The 23,483-nt window shown below is 39.4% G+C and overlaps 1 protein-coding gene across 4 annotated transcripts in view; it reads right to left on the reverse strand.

The window, feature by feature from the left end:
- Positions 1 to 338: 338 nt before the first annotated feature.
- The window catches only part of MAP4K5 (mitogen-activated protein kinase kinase kinase kinase 5), a 67,374-nt gene continuing 44,229 nt past the window's right edge, over positions 339 to 23,483 (reverse strand). For 2 of the 4 annotated variants that reach the window (XM_034061859.1, XM_031054735.2), the window contains exons 14-34: positions 23,181 to 23,259; positions 21,845 to 21,903; positions 20,903 to 20,964; positions 18,185 to 18,229; positions 17,388 to 17,430; positions 16,736 to 16,946; positions 16,353 to 16,450; positions 16,212 to 16,253; positions 15,358 to 15,442; positions 15,187 to 15,266; positions 13,294 to 13,354; positions 11,717 to 11,719; positions 11,512 to 11,626; positions 11,319 to 11,377; positions 9,899 to 10,002; positions 9,337 to 9,514; positions 8,302 to 8,370; positions 7,497 to 7,589; positions 5,498 to 5,568; positions 5,166 to 5,221; positions 339 to 3,637 (exon numbers count right to left, since the gene is read on the reverse strand). In XM_034061859.1, the coding sequence (XP_033917750.1) occupies positions 3,550 to 3,637; positions 5,166 to 5,221; positions 5,498 to 5,568; positions 7,497 to 7,589; positions 8,302 to 8,370; positions 9,337 to 9,514; positions 9,899 to 10,002; positions 11,319 to 11,377; positions 11,512 to 11,626; positions 11,717 to 11,719; positions 13,294 to 13,354; positions 15,187 to 15,266; positions 15,358 to 15,442; positions 16,212 to 16,253; positions 16,353 to 16,450; positions 16,736 to 16,946; positions 17,388 to 17,430; positions 18,185 to 18,229; positions 20,903 to 20,964; positions 21,845 to 21,903; positions 23,181 to 23,259 (1,701 nt within the window). In that variant the 3' untranslated portion in view covers positions 339 to 3,549. The remainder of the gene's footprint in view (positions 3,638 to 5,165; positions 5,222 to 5,497; positions 5,569 to 7,496; positions 7,590 to 8,301; positions 8,371 to 9,336; positions 9,515 to 9,898; positions 10,003 to 11,318; positions 11,378 to 11,511; positions 11,627 to 11,716; positions 11,720 to 13,293; positions 13,355 to 15,186; positions 15,267 to 15,357; positions 15,443 to 16,211; positions 16,254 to 16,352; positions 16,451 to 16,735; positions 16,947 to 17,387; positions 17,431 to 18,184; positions 18,230 to 20,902; positions 20,965 to 21,844; positions 21,904 to 23,180; positions 23,260 to 23,483) is intronic. The other 2 variants (XM_034061861.1, XM_034061860.1) reach the window with 2 other exon arrangements.

Consider the following 23,483-nt stretch of genomic DNA (forward strand, 5'->3'; position numbering starts at 1 on the left):
TCTGCTTTTCAAGCTGAGCAATTCAATAAGGGGTTCCATGGTGACTCCAGGCAACTAGCAGGCATGTGCTGGAGCACAGCGGTGGGTAGCACAAAGCTGGAAAAGGTTTGCCACTGCTAACCTGATTTCTCATTTCTGCACTATTCATAGATCCCCCTTTCCTCTGATCAACCTGCTGTATGTGGGTGACGCTGTGTGGCTCCCAAGCACCCAGGAGGATTGAGAAGTGCTCAGCCCCAGATCATGCCCTTCCCACTGCCATAAAACATGGGGCCCAGCTGAATTCTTTTGAGATATGTCTGATAAGGTATTATTTCCAGCAAGTCTACCACACTGTATTTAGGTATCAAATAAAGTAGAGTTTATTTGGCATAGACTGAAATGAACTGCAACAGGAATTTATGTAGAACAAAGCCTAGTTATACAAACTGGAATGAGTGCAGTTAAGAGTTTCAGTTACAATCTAATCGCTAAACAAGGTAAAAAGTACATTTCAGAAAGTCTCCCAGTCTTGTCCTTTTCATTCCGAGATAGAGTGGCTCACTGATGCATTGTACCTTTCATCTTTCAAAGAGATGTCATCACAATTACAGTCATATTTTTCAGTCACAATGAATTTGGTTAGGAAATAAGAAAAGACTAATTCACAGGCTGCTCTTCAAATACTGTCTGCACTTCAAAGAGCACTGTGATCCTGTTTTAAGGCTTTCAAGTTGAATACATGAACCTTGTGTATAAAAAAATTAATACTTTAATAGCTGTCGAAAGAGTGATGAGGGGTTGAGCTAGCTTTTGCTTTATAAACTCCAAATTCACACACTAGGCTTTTTCAACCCTGGTTGAAATGTTACAAAAACAAAGATACAGACAATACCAGACTAACTTAAAATGGTCTAACAAATACAAATTACACTAGTCAGAGTCACTGAGACTGGCCAGTTCAGCTATGGAACATGCAAATCTGTTGTGCTATACCCCTCTAACAGTAAAAATTGAGGTTTTACACTGGGAAACAGTATCTTGCAGATCATGCCAAAAATGCCACTGTCTCTAAAAATCAGACAAAGCATTTCAGAATATGCCATTACAAACACTCCAACAGCTAAAAAAGGAGGTTTGCTTAAACAAGAACTTTCCTAGATTTTTTATGATTCAGCAAATCACCATTCATGTCATTCAAAGAAAAATACTTTCAGTTCATTATTTTTGCATGACAATGTCATGACCTAATAGTTATTTACTCCAGTTATTCCCCATAAATATTCATATTTTATTTACAGTTTTTTATAGTCTTTTAGAGATCATCTTCACGTGTTTTCAAAAATGAAGCCAAAATTACCTTCTGCAGTGAATGAGGTAAATTAAGTGAAAGCGCTTGCCCTACATCTACACCTGGTGCTTCACTCTGTCTTCATTTTTTTTTAAGTCTTTGTAGAATAGAAGTTATACCATTTGAGGGTTAATCATCAATCACTGTTACTTATGGAGAAGTAACTTCAGTACTAAAGAACTCATGCTCTTTAAAACACAAAAATTGCATGGACAGCTTTTAATACTGCTGATCCAACTACACCTGACCACTTAAAACATCTTTAATACATTGTTTGTGGACTATTTTTTATCTCTACACTCACTATTTATTAAACTTTGCTTGCTGTTTCAAGAACTGAAAAGCTGGACTTGATTTCAATATCAAGTAAATAACAAAAATTAGTTTTGAATGACAATGCTAAGTGGATAAAATGCTAAATTGCGTGCAGGTATTTTTTTCCCTCCCAGACCCTCAGAACAACACAAAACTCCAGCTGTACCTAGTAACAAAAAGACATTACTAAGTCATCACATGTGCTGAGTTAATTCTGTCAATGTTAAATTATGAATCACATAGTCTGATGCCTCAGCAGACAACACAGCACCCCATTCCTCAGGTTGCGAGTTAAAGATCAAACCACTCTGGCTCTTGCTGTGTCAGCAGAGCCCCCAGACAGGCCAAGCGGCTGTAACACACTTACCTTTACTGCTTTATTACAACCATGGGTGAAACTTCTAACCTGTCTTTCCTAAGGCAGCAGTAGGCTGTCAGATTTAATTTATAAAACCCTCAGTTCAAATGTTTATGAACTGCTGCTGTATCTGCCTACGGACCATGTTTACCTACATCAAAGCTAGCACATTAATGTGAGGTAGTAAAACCAGATGCTATCCTGTAGTCAGTCTGTATTTCTATTTAATGGTACCTCAAGAATTGTAATTAATGAGGAAGACAAAAGGAACCAATGTGACTCTTGAATGAAGAAATGAAGAGAAAGAAAAATGCAGGTGACAAATAGGGAAAGGGAAAAAGTGATGAAAAGCTTGAATATAAAAACTGGTTCTTATCATATTTATTTATACTACACAGCTGGGGAAATAATAGTTTCCAAATGACCCTCTGACTGACAACATTTGGATGCTGTACAGAAAAAGAAGCTTGTAAGCTTAGTTATCCCTATAGGCTCCCCTCTGGAATAGCATAAATAAACTATACGTCATGGGCAGTTTGATACATGATACTTTCATTCATTAAGGATGATAACCAGGTACAGTTTCCCTTTCACGTCACAAGGCTTATCCCTAATTTATGAAAATAAAGCATATATATTTTGTACATTTTTTATATATATATAAATATATATATATAAAAAAAATACACACTGCCAGTCAACTTAACACACATGCACACACACACACATATGTATCCTGAACACACCCACCCAGTAGCAACATGTCTGATATCAATATTCTATTTTGTGTACACACACCCTACAGCTGGTAAATAAGAAAATCCCTTTTATGGCAATTCTGCAGGCAAAAAAGTCAATACAAAATATTCTGTTGTACAAAACTGCATTTTTACAAGATCAACTGACATTGTAACGTTCCCCTCAGTAATGCACTAGAAAAAAAAATCAAATCTTTATACAATTGTAAAAAAAAAATTGTAAGCTGCTCTGCAACCTTCCTTTGCTAAGAGTTAGATACATTACACCATTCTAGCAGCAGATTAATAAATAAGGATTAAATAATCTATTATACAAAGCCATACTGAATGGCAGATTTAAAACCAACAAGCTTTGCAGATACTTTCACTTCTTACACAAATCTGTTTTATTAAGAATAAGACTCAGTATAAAATAGGGAAACAGCCAGCTCTGTATCTGTATCTACAGAACGTAAGGAAAATCCAAGGGAAGTAAAATATTTAACAGTTTATGGCACCTTTACTGCATAACACTTTTTTAAAGGCTCTGTTTCCCTATAACTAATGAGTAAAGGGCTATCTATCTCATAGCTTTTCATTAAGCAAACTCAAAATAACCAACCACACAGTGGCAAAAAGACAGAACCAGCTGTTCCCAGCTGCAAAAATGTATTGATTTTCACCCTAAACCAACATCATTTAAGTGTTAAGAAAAGAAAGTCACAGTCCTGTTTGTATTGAGTTTCCTAATGCTTCTTCGTTCTGCATGTGGCAACTTCACTCTTTTATTTGCGTTAGGTTACCGTTGCTTAGTAACTATTTTCATGTCCAGCCAAGATGTAGAGATTGCTGTGTGCAGTCGGATTTTCTGTGGGCCTGCTTTCTAACACCACCACTCTGCAAGAAAACACAAACAGAATCCAAACCTGATATTAACAAAATACAAAGCACATGGTGTTACTACTGAGGAGAAATAAACTTGTTGCTCACAGGTTTCTACAGATCGGAAGAATATAGGTTCACCTAAATATTGTGGGTACTTTAGTTTTTAGATCAGTTACCTCATTTTCCAGCATCACTTCTGATAAAAACAGTAAAGTGGAATAAGAAAGGAACAGAGGATTAGAAAAAGCTTCTTGAACCAGAATCTGCCCCTCTCAACCACAGGTATACACAATGTGTTACAAACTTCTTCCAAACTGACATCCTCCACCTTTAGATAAGTTATGCCCTCTGTTGGGAAGTCCTCTCAGATCCAGTGTTGTAAGGAGACACAACCCTCCTATCATCTACAGCCTATAATATTCTACGCCTTGTGATAAGCATCAGCCACTACTGTAAACAGTTTTCCTTTCTTCTAAATATTTATCAGCCAATGGGTTCATAGGAAACACTCAACCCCAACTCAGCCTTTCTCCTGCTGGATCATGTTCCTGTAGGCTCCTCTAGAAAACCTGTCCTCAAAGATAATGCTCTCTCTTAACAGCTTATGTCCCTGGTCTTTACTTCTGCAACTGGGTAGTTCTAAAGTGATCCAAGCCAAAAAGGTGCCACCACATCTGGTTCACCTGAATAGCAGTGAAACTCCTGCTCCATATGTACAGAGATGGAAAAGTTATCAAACAAAGCGTTTGGCAGTTCAGTGCTATCAGAGTAGAAGAAAAGGGTTTGTCTGCAAAACTGCATACAGCACAAGGACCTCAACCTGGGGATCAAAAAAATGTCAAGTACACAAAATTATGGATTAGTTACAGAAAGCAAGTCAGAGCCAGGGGTCCCAAAGGCCAAATGAGGGAACAGGAGATCAGGGATTAAAACTGATTTCTTTACTCATTATCATCTACTTCTACATTTAGGACTCTGGCTGTCTGAGAAACCACAGGTAAAAAAAACCTTCAGGTGTCTGCACATCTTCCCAGCTTCTGTAGCTGAAAGGAATCATCTGGATGTTATAGGTAATGGAGCGCATTTAGGCCTGTGCATTAGTGCCTATACATGCTCTAGTTTGCTGTGCTATTTCCAGAACTCAAGGTCAGAGCAGTGAAGATTGTAAAGTAACTAACTGCCAAGATAATTCACCAATTCACCAGGAAAACCTAAGTCAGAAGCAGGCTTTTCCTGCTCACTACAAGCCGAAGCTGGCTCTCATCTCTTCCTGTCACTCACCTCCTCACAGTGTATCTCTATAAGCTTGTGTTTGTGTTCACACTTCAATCTCTGCAGTGGAAAGCGGAGGTCACAGAGTAATCATTTTGGATGCAGACACAATCACCAATTAAATTTTTGGCTACTGCAGGCAGAAACAGTGTTACTGCCTCCCCCAGTACTGCTTCCAAACAGGTCTGTGGTGAGCTAGCAGCCAGTTCCAGCTGGAATCTAGAAAGCTGCTTCAGATAAAACTTTTATGTTATTTCAAGGTGATTACCTGTCTGATCCCAGTAAGCGGAAAACCCTTGTTTCATCGGATATCTCTTGGGTAACCTGTAAAAAAATTGAGACATTTAGGTCCGTTTCAGTGGCAAAATGAAATTGATTGGCTTGATATTCGTGGAAGCAGGGCTGGCTAAAGCCTGTGTGTGTGCTTTACCAAACTCAATGTATGTAGGCAAAGTCAGAGGAAGCAACCAGCAACCTGAAGCAATGACAACATGGAGCACAAGCGTTATCACTAAGGAAGCAACTAGAGGGGCCAAAGCATCAAGTACTAAATCAGGAACAGAAAGAAATGAAACCTGGAGAGACTGGGAGATTACTTACTTCATCTGACTTAAAGCTTTTGCCCTGCATGCCATGTTTCCAGAAGGCCAGCACACTGTCTTGAAGGCACACTGCAAAGGAGAAACAAAAAATGAGACCCAAGCATGGCTTATCTGAACCAGAGAAACCTGGGTTTCTCACCAGCAGTGGTAATTAGAAGCACATGGAGAAAGTACATGGTGAAACTCAGACTCCTGGTAAAAGAACCAAACTCAAAAAATCACAGAATCATAGAATCACAGAATCATAGAATGGTTAGGGTTGGAAAAGACTTAAGATCATCTAATTCCAACCCCCCAGCCATGGGCAGGAACACCTCACACTAGACCATGTCACCCAAGATTCCGTCCAACCTGGCCTTGAACACTGCCAGGGATGGAGCATTTACCAGTTCTTTGGGCAACCTGTTCACTGTAGAAAAGCTGGACTGAAATGACTGTTTGGATCTGAGACACATTACTTTTTAAAGTGCAATTCAAAACATACTACTCAGACATTCCTTGTTCGCCAGGACAAGATGAGCATCTCTGGTTTTTCCTTCTCTCCTTTTCCCTTCTATTCTCTGGATCTTTGTTTTCCTGATGATTCTTGAGAATACAAGTATAAAAATTGGGAGAAGTCTTCCATTCAGGGCCAAAGAGAGAAAACAGGGAGCTACTAGCTCTGAATGATCTAATTACCAGACTGATGAAAATAATGGATGAAGAGCCTGATGTTCTTTAAGAGGCCTTACAGAAACATTTTACACTGTGCTTAATTTTACTAAATCCTACTTGTTCCCTTTTCTACTGATTTAATGACATTTTGTATCTGCTCAGTATTAGCCATGTCCTAAATACACAGAACAAAGCCATTCAGCAGAATTCTAAGAGCGACGTTTGTTACAACAGCTTTAAACTAATTTTCACCTGCTACTCCCGACTCCACCCTGCAATGAGAGCACAACAAGTTGTTTAATACCCTGAATTCCCAAGAGACCACTTGCTGTGTAAAGAACTGCTCAGGTTATTCAATGTCATCTGCTAAGTGCAAGACTTTGGGATAAATGTTTCTGTCTATGAATTCCTTCAGAGTTCAAGAAGATGGCATGGTTGAGTCATGTTATGCATGTGTCAGGAGATATTGTATGATACAAATACAGCAGTTAATTAGAACATATCAGAAGTTAGGGAAGACTCACAGGCTTGATTAAAAATATCTTTTTTTTAGTACAGATCTCACATATCTAAATAGAGATGCTGTATAAAGGAATGTGCACTGGTTTACCAGCTGCTGTTAAAATACAAAATACCTATATCAAGAATCTTCTTTTGAAGGGAAGATGCCCAAAGAACCCAGAAATGCAAGTTGTACAGAACTGCTAACAAAAGCAAGTTCTGTCTTTACTGATTTTGACTGCAGAAAGAAGTGCAGTTTCTGAGATAGGAATTATTAAGCTTATGTTAGATACTTCTGAGAGTTTGCTACAGCAGAAATACTTGCTTACCAATTAGAATTCAAGTTTCAGAAATAAGGCTGCTGTCTTTAAACTACTAGAGGACAGCAGGCTGTCCTTAAAAAATCAGATTCAAATACTATTATCCTGACTATTAAAAAATTGGATGTGCTATCACTTTAAATAAAATCTTAGCTTTTAGAAGACTAACACACATTTAGGTATTACTAAAACATTTTTCCTCCCCAAAGGTTTTTCTCAGTGCTACAGAAATGATCAGAAAGTAGTTAGTCTTTTTTTTTTTTTACAAGTAAGATGTACCATGACTAGTTGAAACCAGAAATGACAACAGATGGAAACACATGCAGATTGGACATGCTATCTGGCAACTGCTTTACTTTCTTCATCATGTCAATGGAGACAGACAGCTCACAATATACTGACACATGCAATTTTTACTGTCAGGCCCCACTGGGTGCACTAGACCAGTATAGATCATTGAAACCCCTTCAGCACTCATCCCTCTTAAATCCTTGAGAGACAACAGAGAAGCAAATCACTTACCCACAGACTCAATGCAGAAATCAAAGCTCAGCTCGGAGGCCAATTTCTTGCTTGACTTCAATTTCCCTTGTAAATTCACGATTTTCACAAATTCTTAAGAAAACAAGAAAAACAAGTATTGAAACCCACTGCTGAAAAGGATTACTGACAGCTTTAAGTAAAAAAATACTAATTTAATCTTTCAGGCACTAAGAAATGCCCAAACCTAAAACCAACAGTATCTGCTTAAAACAAAACCAAGAGCATCCTTCTATGAAAATAAATATAGAAAACCTTCTTACACAATTTGTCTGTTTTTAGACTCTACTGACAGCTTTCCTGCAAATATCAAACAGTGCAGAAATGTGAACTCAACATAAAGGTTGAAAATTTAGGCAGGCTAAGTCATTGCAGGGTTCCCATTGAGGTATTAACATATGACGCATGAGAGTTATGGTTATAATTATGGTGTATGACGCAGTACTGGCTACTTGTCCTGCTAGCACGTGCAACAGGCAAATGCCACTTTCCCCAGGTAAACTTTGAAAATTTCTGATTAGTTTATTTTTAATAGATCGATTTGAATTTGAAATTTTTCTTTTTTTTTGTCATTTCAATTTGAAAAAGAAACAAGACTGATCCACACATGAAAAGTGGAATCCCAAGAGTCAAAAGGAACTCCTACTTATTCTGAAATATTAAAACACAAATTAGTAATGAAGGGAGAAAAATTAACTTGTGGCAGAGTTAAAATCAACAACTGTGGCAAAACAAGTTTTGCACAAGGTGTGGTAATTAGCCCAACAGAGATATTAGCCCAACTTACTGTCCAGGCAGACTAAGACAGTGTCTCTTTCCAGCTGTGTTACATGAATGGCATCTAACTGCTGATTGCCTTGTGAAAAAGAAAACAGATTAGTTTATCTCACATCATAAGACTGATCTCAGCCTCCCCTCAACCTCTCACCAACTGCTACAGCCTTCTCAGTATGCTCCAAGTCTTCTGCAATCTACACTTTGTTACTCTCAGGTTGTTTTTTTTTTTAAGGCTATATGATCCCAGAAATTTCTGGGAGAAGTACAGGGCCTAAGGACAAACCCATCAGTTCAAAGCAGGCATTTAATATGAACGCACTACTGTTTATTGCCCTAAAATACATTTTATGTTGCAGCTCAGCACAGCATGTCAGCTTCCTTCATGAAGGGGCACGATAAAGAACAACAAAAATCATCAAGGGAATCTTTGCTCCTAAAAAAATTCCTCTGTGCTCATAAATCCCCACCTGCTGATACTAAACTAGATTTAACAGTTCTATTTTTATTAATGAAGTTCTTGGTACAGCTGCTAAAATGCAGTATTTAAATGTTAAAAAGTATATCCAACAAAGCCTGCAGGAAAAAAGCATCTGCAAGATATCAAGTAGCTTTTGAAGATAAAACAGAATCATCTATTTATTAATAGCCAGCTGAGGATGACAAGCCTCTCCCCAAGCGCTGGAGGACAGACAAGAATGCATTTATGTGAATTTGTACACTGGAAAGAAGGGGAAAGAGGACTACAACTGATCCCAGGAAAGAGTATGCAACCACAAATGAGAACCCCATCAGCAGGGTCTGCATTACTGTCTAAGGAGATTTTTAAATTAAAAGATGTGTCTGAAACTTTGGCCTTTTAAGAAAGACATTTTATACTGAAGTTGGCAGGTCAGCACAAGCAGAACCTGGAATCATCTTCAGTATGCTTTAGGTAGAGAAGCTGCATCATTTTGCCTAGCCTAGGCTTTTCAAATGACTGCTGAGGAAGGCATATCCAACAGTTACTAGATAATAAAATGGCTGCAAGATCGACCAACAGTCTTACCTGCACCAATTTCTGTAAACCATGAAGAAGCAGAATTCAAGTTGATTGTCTCAAAGTGAACAACCTGGTTTGGTTCAGTACCCTTGCTGATAGCTACACAGACCATTGGGTACTCCTGCTCTGGTATCACTAGCATTTCAAACACATTCAAAGGGCTTGGCAAAGGAAAGTCAAAGTGCTGGAAAAAAACATAACAAGGCATTTATAAAGCTTTCTTTTACTTTGGAAATAAGAAGCCTAAGATAACATGCACAAACTATAAAAGATACAGAATTTTTTTTTCACTGCTACCAAGAGTGCTTTTTTGAAACAGCATGAGCTGTGAGCAGCGTTACATTGCACAGAGGTACATGCTGGTCTGTTACTGCTAGTACTGGGCTTGATCCAACTTCAGTCACAAGATCTTTCTTAGTCAAAATATGTCAAGCCAGATTTTCAAGTGCTCAGAACCCACAAATGGGACTAGAATGGGATGTACTTTCCATTACAAATTCTGGAGAGGTTATTTCAACAACTGTATTATGGTTAAGATTAATGTTCTAAATGAAAACTATATGCTTACCTTTATTAACATGAATTTCTGCATTGGCTCATACCACTGTAGTAGAACAATTCCAGACTGCAATGCACCACAAAGGTACTTATGTCCTGTGTATGGATTTCGTACTATAAAAAAAAAATAAACAAACCCTCTCCAGAAAACAACCTTTTTTAAGTCCTGGAAGTTCAATGCACACTTGGAAAAAACCTTACAGCTATCTTTGCAAATAATTTAAGAAACAGCATCAGTTTCACATTAATTGCTTTCTGGCTTGCCATTCTGATATCCACAGTGATTAATACTGTGCTACTTTCCAGATAAATTCAATTATAATTAATAACCACTAGCATTCTTTAAGTCCCAGTGAAGAGGCCACATGCTGAGTGGCCAGAAGAGCTGTAACGCCTTCTTCCTGGGGCTGTGAGAGCGGGGAAGTGAAAGGTCTGGGTCAAGTTGGATTTAAAGAAAAAACATGCCCAAGCAGTGAAGATGGACCATAATGTCTTTGAGTTTTGACAGTTCATGCAATAATATGATGAAGGGTTTGGGGTTTGTTTTTTTTTAAGCTCAGTTGGATACAAGACCAGCCTGACTACAGGAATCATTTGTAAATATGCCTACTGTAGACACTTCATATGAGCTGATCAGGATATCCAAGTTTGCAACTAGGTATTTTATACTCTGCTTAAGCATTTTTACAAGCACACAGGTAGAGTTTCATACAACACTAGGACCAGTTTTCAAAAGCACATGCATTCTGTAGAAAGCTCAAGCCTTTTCTCAAAGTCAGTGAAGCCAAAGACAAATCTATAACTTCACAAGCTTTAACTCCTGTAACTCTAGAGTTCTGGAGCAATGGCTTCACTCCTCTCTAGGCTGTCATAATTTCTATTCATGTTCAGCCCTTTCTTTGTGGAAAATATTCTTTTCAAGTGAGCCTTGCTAAAAGTTGGATGTAGGTCAAACCCTGAGCCAAACTGACAAAGCAGAAAAGATATTTGTGTATGTGCAGCAAGTTTGGGATTCTGTAATAAGCTTTGTATTTGCAGACAGGCTGCATTTCACACTAACTAGTTGGCTCTGTGGGCACCCTGAAGCCACTGATCCCAAAGCCAGTGATCCCAAACACTGCAGCTCTCAAAGACAGTGTGCAACACCCACCAGCTACATGTTGCTGGCATTCTCCAGTTTCCCTCTGGACCTTGCTCTAGACTGCGACATTTCTAGGTTAAGAGTTGATACAGAAAATGCTTTTCCACTCAGCAGCATAAAGACCCTCCACCTTAATTAAAAGGAAAGCTAAGCACCACTTAGGCACAGCAATAAGAAATGATGCAGTCATACTGTTTTCTGAAGAGGGAGCTAACTCTAAGTTTATTAAAAAGAAATGCCACACTCAATACAAAGACAGGAAAAAATGCACAACACAGCTCTGGCTCACCTATACAGCATTTGTGGCATCCTTTTGTATCAGGGATCTTCGTCGTTAAGGCAAACTTCCTGGAATAACAAGTATGAAAACATGCATCAACGAGAGGTGCCAAAGGCCCTTGATGCTACCAATTCAACAGCACAAACAGCATTTACGGGAATTTTCACTTGTTAATAATTGTCTATAAGTGAAAGATTTGTACCTTGGTAATATTTTGTCAGGAAACCTATGGGTTTGAATATGAGCCGCTAATCCTGTTTTTTTGGCTTGTTCAAACAAAGCTATTAAATTATGGGAGTACAGCTGGAATGTTTTCCCTGTAAAGAGAGAAAAGCACAACTGACATTGCACCCATGCCTTCAGCAGAGAACTACACAGTTAAGAAAAATGTAGGTACAGAAAATTACCTTCTAGAAAAACGGGCCATGCGCATCAGGTATTTCAAGTTCAGTTATGAAGCAAAAGAAAAAAAAACAATAATAATGAATATAGAGAAGCCATGGCATTCAACTCAGAGTTCATTTCAGTAACACTAAAGCAGCTCTGAAAGTTAGTTTTACGTGAACATTTTTAGAAGGCTGTAATTATACAACAATTGACTATATCTTGGGCTGCATCAAAAGGAACATTACCAGCAGGTTGAAGGAAGTGATCCTGCCCCTCTACTCTGCTCTAGGGAGACCTCACTTGGAGTATTGTGTGCAGTTCTGGTGTCCTCAACATAAAAAGGACACGGGACTGTTGGAACAAGTCCAGAGGAGGCCATGAGAATGATCAGGGGACTGGAGCACCTCCTGTACAAAGACAGGCTGAGAAAGTTGGGGCTGTTCAGCCTAGAGAAGAGAAGGCTGCATGGAGACCTCATAGCAGCCTTCCAGTATCTGAAGGGGGCCTATAGGCATACTGGGGATGGACTCTTCATTAGGGACTGTAGTGACAGGACAAGGGGTAACGGGTTCAAACTTAAACAGCAGAGGTTTAGGTTGGATATAAGGAAGAAATTCTTTACTGTTTGGGTGGTGAGGCACTGGAATGGGTTGCCCAGGGAAGCTGTGGCAGTGTTCAAGGCCAGGCTGGACAAAGCCTTGTGTGGCATGGTTTAGTGTGAGGTGTCCCTGCCCATGTCAGGGGGGTTGGAACTAGATGAACTTAAGGTCCTTTCCAACTGTAACTATTCTATGATTCTAACTGTATCAGGACATTTTTCTTTATCTATAAATCCGTACAAGTGGTGTTAAACATGCGAAGTTTGTGTAAAGGCGCAGTGCTACAATTAGTCTCCATGACACAGTGCCTCCGTTTCCTATCTAGAATATCCTATTCCAGGACAACTGATGAAAAACAACCCAGTGTTTTGGTTTTTTTTAAGCATCAATCTGCTGGATTAGTATTTCAGAGCCATCTCATTCTCCTTCAAATTGAAACTGGTTTTGTTTTAGGGTTGATTTATTTTTTGAATCTGTTTCATTCCAAAAATGCTCCCAGGCTACAATACATTGAGAGTGAGCACACATCGTAGCTACATTCCAGTAATGCATCTACGGTAATCCTCTCCTGATTTTGTTATGACACACGAAAGCCATCCTTATCCTGACTCTCCTAGCTCAGGGACCAGAGGAGGACACTTTAAATTTCCCAACCACTTTCTGTCAAACTGCAGCCTTGACAGAGGCAACTTGTTTGACAAATGCTAAGTGCTGAGCTCTAATTAAAAATAAATTACAAAAATAAAATAATTCAATAAATAATTCAATAAATGCAAGAATTATGGTGGGACATTGCAGACAACTGGCTCTACTACTTGTAAATGTCAGTTTTATTTTTGGAAGTCTTTCATATTAAAACACTCTTGAAGCAAAGCTTCAAGCACAACGAAAAACCCCACGTTTTCTACTTCAGCACAATCAAAATACATTGTACGGAATTACGACTTGTGTTTCTCTTTATTCATAATCTTACTGATTTCCCCTCTATTTATACATACCTGACAAGGACATTAAGGTGTTATTGATAACATACAGCCATGTGCACTTTCGGGGAAATAACTGGAGAAAGAAAGTATTTCCATTAATAGAAACATACAGGAATTTGTAATCATGGTTTTCTCTGCCTGCTCCATTTCCACCACCATTCCTGTGGGACTGATATTGGAGAAAGTCCCAGCTGCAGCTACAGTTTCTCCTTTAATTCATTCTTTTGGATCTTTACTTAGCCCTTTTCTCTGAGTGAAATATTTTCATACCTTCGCTGTTCTACCCCTGCAACTTCCAAAATTCTATTTTTCTTCATTTTTTAATTGGGACAACTGGCAAGACTGGAATCCCATATATATAAAAAGATACAGCTTGCTTAGAAATGACAGCCAGAGAAAGAGAAAGATGGTATTACAGAAACCTATTAAATCCCACAAAAGCCAGAAGAGGGGGGCAAAAAGACTACATGATTTACACAGCTAATAGCACTGTTAATAGCATCTTGTGCTAGGAGCAGAAAAAGAACACATTACACACCATTTCAACTAGATATACTCATGTCAATAGGTCTCAATAAAGTTTACTTTACAGTACTTAAGAACTGGCTCAGATCCAAATGTCTCAGTAATAATTATCTTCAAGAACTGATGGAGAACAAACAAGGACCTCAAGGACAAACACGATACCTATGCCAAATAAAAAGGGCAGTGGGAATTGCAAAATAGTCCGACTGACTAGCTAGCCAGAGCAGCACAGGAATAAGCCACAAAGGCACTGACTTATTGATCCTATTGAATATAGGATATAAAAAAGCATGTGGAAGAGTCCAGAGAAGACTGTTACATGAAGTGTTTAGGAAAATGTACAAGGGAAGAAATTGCTTTGGTTAATGGAGAAAAGAGAAAATAGAGGTAAGAAGGCCAGGGGGTCTCCAACAGGTGCCACCACACATTTTTAACAGTTGTACGCTGTGTCTGCTAAGGCCACAAAAAGGTACACAACTTCATTACTCAGCACTATCCTACTGCATTCAGGTGCACCCTCAGCTCTCTCAATTCAAGAGGATCTTCTAATTGTATTGAATTCAAATTCCCATTTCTCATCATCAAGCCCTTTATAATCATCTCTTGTCTTTGTCTGAGCCAAATTAACCCCTCCATGATCTTGTTGAACCACTTTCCGTATTAAGTTTTGTCCTCTTGCATGATGCTCCCAGAAACAGAGGACTTTCTTAGGCACAGATCTCTGTGCAGTGCCCCTGAAATCATCTTTCTCTCATTACTCAGATACACCCACTCTGCCACCTCTGCTTTCTAGCCTGTGCCATGTCTTGACTGAATTTATTGCTCTTCAGATGCTTGAAGTGCCTCTGTGAACTGCTTTACAAGCCTACAAGAGTAAAAATTCATTATCAGCATTTGTCAGCTTCTCCAAGAAAACTCTGCTACTCCTGACTCTAAAGGAGCAAATGTAACAGTACCATGACTGCATGGAGTACCTGTGGAAAGGCTTAGAGAGCCCAAGAAAACAGAAGCAAATGTGTATTTATTGGTGATGCTAATGTCAGATAAATTAAATGGTTGAGTGTTTTGGTAGCATCCAGTGGAGCTGGATATGCCATCTAGTGGAGATAAAACAAAGAGAGAAAGGGCACGTAATCAGTTGTCTCCAAGAAGAAAGGTGTCTTAGGAGAGAAGTCCTCTGAAAGCAGTGTTACATAAGCAGCAACAAAAACCCCCTCAAACAGGGTAGGTAGGGGAACTATTCATTTTCTGAATATCATTGCTAGCTTTGATGTGAATCAGTTTATGCCACAAAGCCTCGCATCCCATCTATCCCGTCTAATACCGAACTTTCTTGCTTCATAATATCCCTGTATCTGTGTTCAGTACACCAAAAATCACCTGTTCCATTGTTGCCTCATGAAGTTCATTCAAATTCAACGTATAGATACCTTCTTCTGTGCCAAAGATAATGTACTGATCTAAAAAATTAAGAGAAAGCTATTAATTCACAAGTTCATTACCACTTTGGCAAAAGGCATGTTTAAAATACAAACTTAAAAATAACTTTACCTTTAGTATCTGGATGTATCCATGATGTTGCACAATTAATCTTCAAAGGACAACCATCAAAGACTTTGGAAAAACATGCTCCCATCTGAAAGACACCAAAACTGAAACCTGAAACACTTTACAGTATAAAGTGTTTATCTGCTGGCACCTGGCCACTAATTATGCACCTGTATACACCATGGCTCTCTTTCCTCAGACAGGAGCTTACTCTAATATGCTTTGATGCAAAACATTTTTATGTTCCTCCAAAAAGCTACAATTCAGCTTTCCAAACCTTTTCATAAGCTTCGTACACATTAAGAAATGCAAAGAGGGATGAAAAATTTTAAGTACCTACTGGGTGAGAACAATATATCCTGGAGGTATTTAAAGAATGTGAAGATGTGGTGCTTAGGGACATGGTTTAGTGGTGGGCTCGGCAGTGTTACGCTAACAGATGGACTTGATAGTCTTAAGGGTCTTTTCCAACATAGATGATTGTATGTATGAATATTGAGTGGTTACAAATAGCATATGAAGGGAAAACAAGCAGAAGTAGTAACACTGTCTCACACCGCTACCACCTCTCCCCCTTTCTCTTCTACTAAGCAGGGACTGCTACTGGAGATCATAACTCTCAGAGCCAGTGAAGTCTCCAACCCTTCATATCCACACTGAATGGTGAAAGGAAGTTTTTAAGAACAGGCAACAAACATCATGGGTTCAGTACACAAAAAGTAACTGGCACTGGCTATGAGTTGCAAAAAATCATGCCAGATGAACTGGTGGCTTATTCTAGCATAAACCTTCTGACACTAGAGAGATGCCATTAGAACAGGCTTCCAATAACTCCTACTGCAAATGAGATTTCTTACCAGCACCTTCGGTGTCGGTGGTAAACCATTGATTGCTGGCTTCTGCGGGAAGAAAGACAGATCATAAAATTCCTCCCCCACACTGATAAAACTGGCTAGCTAACATGACAGTGAAATCAGACTGAGAGTCACAAAACTTACAGGGAAATCTCTTTTCTCTTTTTTACGTGGCAGTTGAGGGATTTGTCCAGACCCTTCTGCATTTTCTTCAATGAGTTTCAGCATGCCACCCCCATTTCCTGAAAAGAAGCCCAGACACATTTTGTAGCTTACTCAACACAGTGAAACAGAAAATGTTTTTGTTGCTCTGTTCTCTCTTCTCCCCTTTATCTAGCAGGAGTTGAGAAGTGAACTCTGAAACATTCATATATGCATCTCAGGTATCAGCACATATGTATAAAGGAAAGCTGCACCTCGTGATCCACTTGTGTTAAAAAAAAAATTATCTGCTAAAAATAGCTGACTCCAGAACCGATTTGCTTTTACAGTATGCAAATTACCTATAGGAAATGTAATCCATTTACCTAAGTCACTGTATCTAGCTGTGAGTAATCCAGGACTGCTGATGCTGCTGGTCATACCAATGGGGGAAGAATCAGTCTGAGGACCACAAACAGGTATGCTCTGTCTCCTGTGAGCTGGTGGGGCTCTGTTCTGTGAGTCTGGGAAGCGTTTTATTGTCTGACATTTGTCATCATCTGGGAGGTTCTCCTCAGGATAACTGTTTATTCTCGGCTGCAACAAAACAGAGGTGAAGGTTACCTGGGAAATGGCGCCTGGAAGCATAAACTTCAGACAAGTTTAATTCAAGTTCAGACTGCTTCTCCATTAAAAAAGTCAGCCTTTGAAAAGAGCCATTTAAGAGCAGGATAATCAAAGAGGTATTCCTTCTCTCACAGAAAATCATAGCAGCAGGCAGAATGCTGAACAAGAGGAAATACCATGCAGCATGCTCTCTTAGAGGGAAGATACCTACAAGTCACTTTGTCTAGGGTAGCGTACAATGCCAGGAGCCCCCAGAGGTCAAGGCAATACAGACTGCAAGTCAATATGAAGCTGCTAGCAAATGGTTTTTAACAGAATATATAAGCTACTGAGAGCATCAGACAGAAGCACTGCAGAGGCTGCACGAGTGGAATTTGCTTCCTAAAACTCTTAAACCCCACCATCTCTTACCTTAGGAGGTAGTGGAGGTGGCCCAGCTCGTTTTAGGGTTGATCTACAATGAAAAAGTTTGGCAGTTGTGTTAGTTAAACCAACAACATAAACAGAACTACCTAAGAATACAGACTCTTAAACAAGATGAGCTAGATGCATAGGATAGATGGATCAAGGCTTTGCATGAATCCATCTAGATGCATAAAATAGGTGGATCACAGCTTTGCACAAACAGGGTTAAACTAGAAGTCTGGGGCTGGGAGAGGGGAAAGCATGTTAATCTTGTTAGAAGTGCTGTTTTTTTAACTTACGTTCTTTCGTAAGTGCCAGTGTTACAGAGCGTTCTGTGGTGGAGGGTATTTGAAATTAGCAAATAAATTTATGTTCAGGACTAATCTGGTACAGTTTGCAGCTTTCACTCTGGATCAGACAAACATCTGAGCAGCAGAGGAACTGCACATACCCTGCCAGAGCTCCGCAGGAATACCTGCATGTCCTGTCACTACTGGGTCTGGCCCATGATCGATGGATTAATCAATATAAAATCTGCCTTAAAGCATGAGGCACTTCCATATGCACACTAACATAACCTCAGGAAGGAGAGCAAGGGAAGAAAGCATTGCTTTGCAGACATTCTGCTGACGATCAGAACAGTCAAGCGTGCGTTAGACCTTGGAGTGCAACCAGCCCTCATTTATTTATGAGTGGCAAAGCTGCCTGCAGCATTTTAAGGGAAGAGGTTTTGCCAGAACGCTGCCTATTTAGCGAGAGCCACATAGAGTAAACACAACTGTACATGAAGGAGGTCCACTCACTCTTCAACATCTTCACTCCCATCGCCAAATTTTGTAAGCAGTACCCTAGGTAGAACGTTTATAAAATTAAGAGCTCTGCCCTAAGGTTGACACATGCAACTAAACTGATCGGTGATGTCATTTAGTTTCATAACAAACATCTCCCATCCCTTTTCAAAACAAAGTATTTCTCTTATTCACTGCACTGAGCTCTTTTTCATTTATTATTTCCTTCCCCTCACCCCCCAGTTATCACAGAAGCTCTCTTCCATGCCAGATACCATCAACTCATCTTTCACTTCCCTACCTGGTATTTTAAATATTATTGAAATGCCTAATAACAGTACAAGATGAAAGAAACAGGAAAAAAGAAGAAAAAAATGAGAACAGAGGATGTTACTGGGAGACAAATGGAGAAAAGCCTTTACAAAGGGAAGTTTCCTCCTTTAGTGTTTCCCATTACAGTGGGAATCTCTGTTTCAAAGCTACCTCAGGGTCAAAAAAGAAATTGTGACTAGAGGATCAAAGCAGCACTGTAAGGTACTGCTGAAACAAAGAGAAACTGGTAAGATTTTGCAAAATGGCTATTTTCAAGCTCTGCCTTAAAAATAAAAAAATAAACTGCATTAAATAAAAAGTAAATAAATCCAAAAATAATAATAAAAAAATTGAAACCAGAAGTCTAAACCCAATAAAAAGAATTCCTTAGCATGTTGCTGTGATGTTGTGAAGTCTGGGCTTCCGCTTTTAGGAATGGTGAAGTGGAAGAGCCAGTTCAGAAGCTGGCTGCCTCAGTGTTTGACCAGGGACAGGCTGGTGCATGCTGCAGCAGCCTGGTGCAGTCCAAGTCCCTGCATGCAGAGCAGACACCCCCACACCTGCCAACTCACACGTCCTTCCATGCTCTGCAATGCACCACATCACCCACTTGAGGGATGACCACAGGGGTAACGAACAGGAAAACAAAAGCGTATTATACAAAAATGAACCCAGCCAAACTTGGATTAATGTAAAATTTCCCTGCAAGTTACTTCTGAAGGGAAAGCAGCAGACAGTTGCCAACAGGAACTATTAAAAATTTTAAAAGAGAAAAACCCCAACCATCCACAAAACCACCTCCATAATGCAAAAAAAAAATTATTAAAAAGTATTTTTAAAGTGCTACAATAAGGATGAGAATACTATCAGGTAGACATGCTGGTAGGCCCCCATTCCAGACCCGTAATTCCAGAGATATTGATCACCATTCATTCTGATAAAGGACATGAAAAGCAGGGACCCTCCCAGCATACATCCTCTCTGCGCATCCCTGGTATTACTCAGAATTGCTGGGACAGAGGAGCTATGCATTTCCTGTTTATGTTTTCAGACTGGAAGCAGTTTCCAAGTAAGCAGCACAGATTCACCATCCAGAAACTTTAGGCCTCTCCTTTCAAATACTAAATCTGTATCTATCTACTAGCAATGTTTGCTATGGCCACATTCATTCTGCTTTTAATACAGCCTGTTACAGACAATTTTAATAACACCACAGAAACAGGATCAGATCAGTAAGTCACGTTGCTGGGAGGCACTTCCCTCCCTCCCTGCTCCTCGGCCCCACAGATTCCAGCTGTCTTCACAAAAGCCAGCACTCATGAGACAGGCTTTTAATCTGCAGCTCATCAGGGTCACACAAACAAACCAAGAGAGGAAGGAAAGCAGTCGCTGTCATTACTGGAGAGGGAGAAAGGACCTAGAAAGCTACTCCGAACTTTTACTACAGTGAGAGTGAGAACAAAAAAACCAGGCTGGACTTAAAGACCCAAACACTGGCAATCTCCGTGACACGGAGAGCTTCCCAGGGGGCTGTAATATCAGCTGACAACTTATGCAAGCCTGTATCTGCAAAAAGTCAAAGAAATTCACTGTCTGCTACTCAGTTCCAAATAAAGATAGGAAATAGCAATTATTTCAACTGAAATGCTTTCCCTATATATGTGCATCAGTCAGTATTACTGAACTTTCATATTCTTCACTGTGAATTCAAAGATTGCCTTTAAAGGCAGAATCCAGTATTTTGAAGCAAAAGAAAGTCACATACCTAATAATTTCAGTCCTAACTTGGACAGAGATGTGTTCCCTTACTTCAGGCCTGCTTTACCCAAGGGAAAGCAGTTATAGCATATGTTTATCTAAAACATTTCACCCCAGAACACTGTATAACTGTATTATAGGGTACACCTATCAGACCCCACAGCAGGAGTACTCATGCCACCAAACTTGAACTGTTTTCTCCTTCCCTTTCCTGCAAGGACCCACCTTCAGGGCTGCAAATGTGTTTTGCCACAGGACGTCACAACTGCAGCTGCAGCTCAGAAGTGCAATGCCAGTGCAGGATCCTGAACTCAGCCATTGCAGGGTTACCAGCTTTGTTTCAGGAAAATTACTTTGGCTGTATTATTTCAGTGTGCTGGCCATACATTTATACCTCACTTACCATCTAGAACTGGGGAGGGCTACAACAAACTTTAAGCAAACTACTGTTTGTGACTAAAATAGATTAAAACCCATTCCCCAAGAGAACGACAAACCAACTGCAGAAGGATTGCATACTGGGTAAAATTTCATTTGACATTATGAATATTTAAGTGGATTATGGTTTATGGTTTGATTTTTCCACCATAGCTCCATTTCTGTTTCAGAGTGCATTTTCATATTAAGTCACAGAAATAAAAGACATTTTTAAACTGTACTTACTTGCTGCTTCCATCAACAAAAGGATTCCAATGTGAAGCAAAGTCAGTGCCAGCTGCCACAACCTGAAGATGAAAAAATTGTCATTTTTTCCCTTGTCAAAATGAAATACTTTACCACAGCACATGAAGAGCCCTGCAGAATGACCCATAAATAGTAAAATAAAATTCCAAAGTGAACTGGTATTTTACAGTCTGATTATAAAGCAACTATTGAAAAGCTATCATCTTCTTAGACTCAGATTTAAAAGCAGCACTTGGAAATGATGTAACATCGGTATCAAGTGGCAATAAGTAACACAAAAGCAAAAACTTATGGTGAAAACTCAGAAAGGATTTTCCAGTCAAGGCACCTCCAAGACACTGTTCCAGCAAGAGAACATACTGCAGCCATCAACATCACCTACCTGGTGAACGGGAATACAGCAGTGAAAAACAGGAATGGGATTTTGCTGGAGTGCTGAGCACTAATGTCTCCAAATCCAAATTAATGGCAGCTGTTGCTGTTGACAACACTTATTGAAAAATGGAGCCTTGTGTATACAGGCACACAGTAATCCCAAAGAACATGAATTAGCTGATCTACAGTAAACTGCTGAGGGCTGGAACAAACAGCAGCAGCTCACAGGGGCAGAACTGGCTGCATGTGATCTGGTGGCCTTCCAAGAAACAAGCAGCAAATAAACTCTGATGATAGGAAGATCAGGGACTCAAATGTAGAACAGCCTCTTCACATAATCAAATTAATTGGCACATATTGGTTTTCTCATTTAAGCATAATCGTAAAAGCATGGAGGGCAATTAATTTTCTTAAAAATTGTCTGGGGACGAAGAGTGATCTTCTCATGACTTTATATTTCAGACACATATTACTTACAGTAGAGACACAAAACAACAAAGACACTATGATTTTAATAAATGAAGAAAAATCCAAACCTGCCCTTACCATTTCATCCCGAGCTTCTGTTTCTTTCCGTAGAGGGGGCTCAAACTGCAGCTTATCAACTACAAAACATTGCATTTTCAAATTTAATGTACATAGCATTAATTATACCAATGCCCTTTCAATGCTTACTAGTGTGAAATGCATGTTGTAACAGATCTAAATATTATGTCCACAATGCTTAATCTGCCTATAAAATACGACCATCACTTAAGTATCAGCCTTACTGTCTAAATGCTTAAATTTGCAAATATGAAACCCACAAGAAACAGACCAAAAGTAAATACCAAGTCATTATGTGAAAGCACACCAGAACCTAAGTATGTTTACCACATGCTACTTTTAATGAATGTGAGACTTTTTAACAGCAAGCTTCTTAGAAGTGTGATGTATGTGATGCAAAGGAGCAGGCAGCATTGATACTATGAAAAACATTTCTCCAAACCTGGACAAGGATCATTCCTACCCTCAAATTGTCAACTTCCATACAACTGAGTAGTATTTTGTTATTAAAAAAAAGTTGTATTAAAAGAAAATGCATTCTGTTAACATGCACCCTGGTCAGGACAGCTATTGCAACCACAAGGGCTCCATCAGGGTCAAGGAAAGGTTTCACTTATGAACTTGAAACAATCCTAGAACGGTTTGGGTTGGAAAGGAGCTTAGAAGATCACCTAGTTCCACCCCTTTTGCCACTGGTAGGGACACCTTCCACTAGACCAGGTTGATCAAAGCCCTGTCCAACCTGACTTTGAATACGTCCAGGGATGGGGCAGCCACAGCTTCTCTGGGCAACCTCTTTCCAGTGTATCACCACTCTCCTAGTGAAGAATTTTTTCCTAGTATCTGATCTAAACCTACCCTCCCCTCTGTTTAGCTGTTGTGCAGACAAACAACAATGTGGAAACACAAAATGCTATGTTTTCCTTACATTGTTTTCCTTTTCATTACATCATGACACCCACTGCACACACAAAATGATGCCCTCCTAATTATCAACTCACTCTCATTTTTTGATGTCTGCACTTTATTAGTGGTTTTACTCTTTTAAGTAAGACTGCATGGTCTGACAGAGATCACAGAGCTGAAATGCTCTGCTAGTCATGCAAAGTTTCCACATAAACATTACAATGCAGCAATGAGATGTAATGAATTCTGGTTTCAGACAAGTATTATTGAAGATTGATGTGTATGTGCTGTTTCTTCTGGTTTTGTTCCTCAAAAGTTCTAGCCACAGAAGAGACTTTCCAGAGTACACAACACAAGGACAACACTGACAACCTTCATTGGTAGAAGCAAACTAGCAAAACAAAATGGGTAAAGCCCAGCAAGAACTTACAGTTTATTTCTGATGCTGTTCTTTCTGCTCTAATGTTCCTGTTTGTAGAACGAATTGTATGGCGGATGACAGAATGAGGCTGCAAGGATTAGAAATGAAAAAGCTGAGAAAAGTTGTACGGCTTTCTGTTGGTTCTTAATTGACAATCAAACTAACAAGAGGAAAGCTGTTGCAGTCACACACTAACATGCACCACCTTTGCCTTAGCTCTACACATGATCTTTCTATACACCCACAGCATAAGCATGACAAGTGCTGTAGCAATAAGCCCTTGCTTCTGCATGGTAACTCTAAAAATGCAGC

Source organism: Melopsittacus undulatus, chromosome 4, assembly GCF_012275295.1.
Source record: "Melopsittacus undulatus isolate bMelUnd1 chromosome 4, bMelUnd1.mat.Z, whole genome shotgun sequence".
Taxonomy (NCBI): Eukaryota; Metazoa; Chordata; class Aves; order Psittaciformes; family Psittaculidae; genus Melopsittacus; species Melopsittacus undulatus.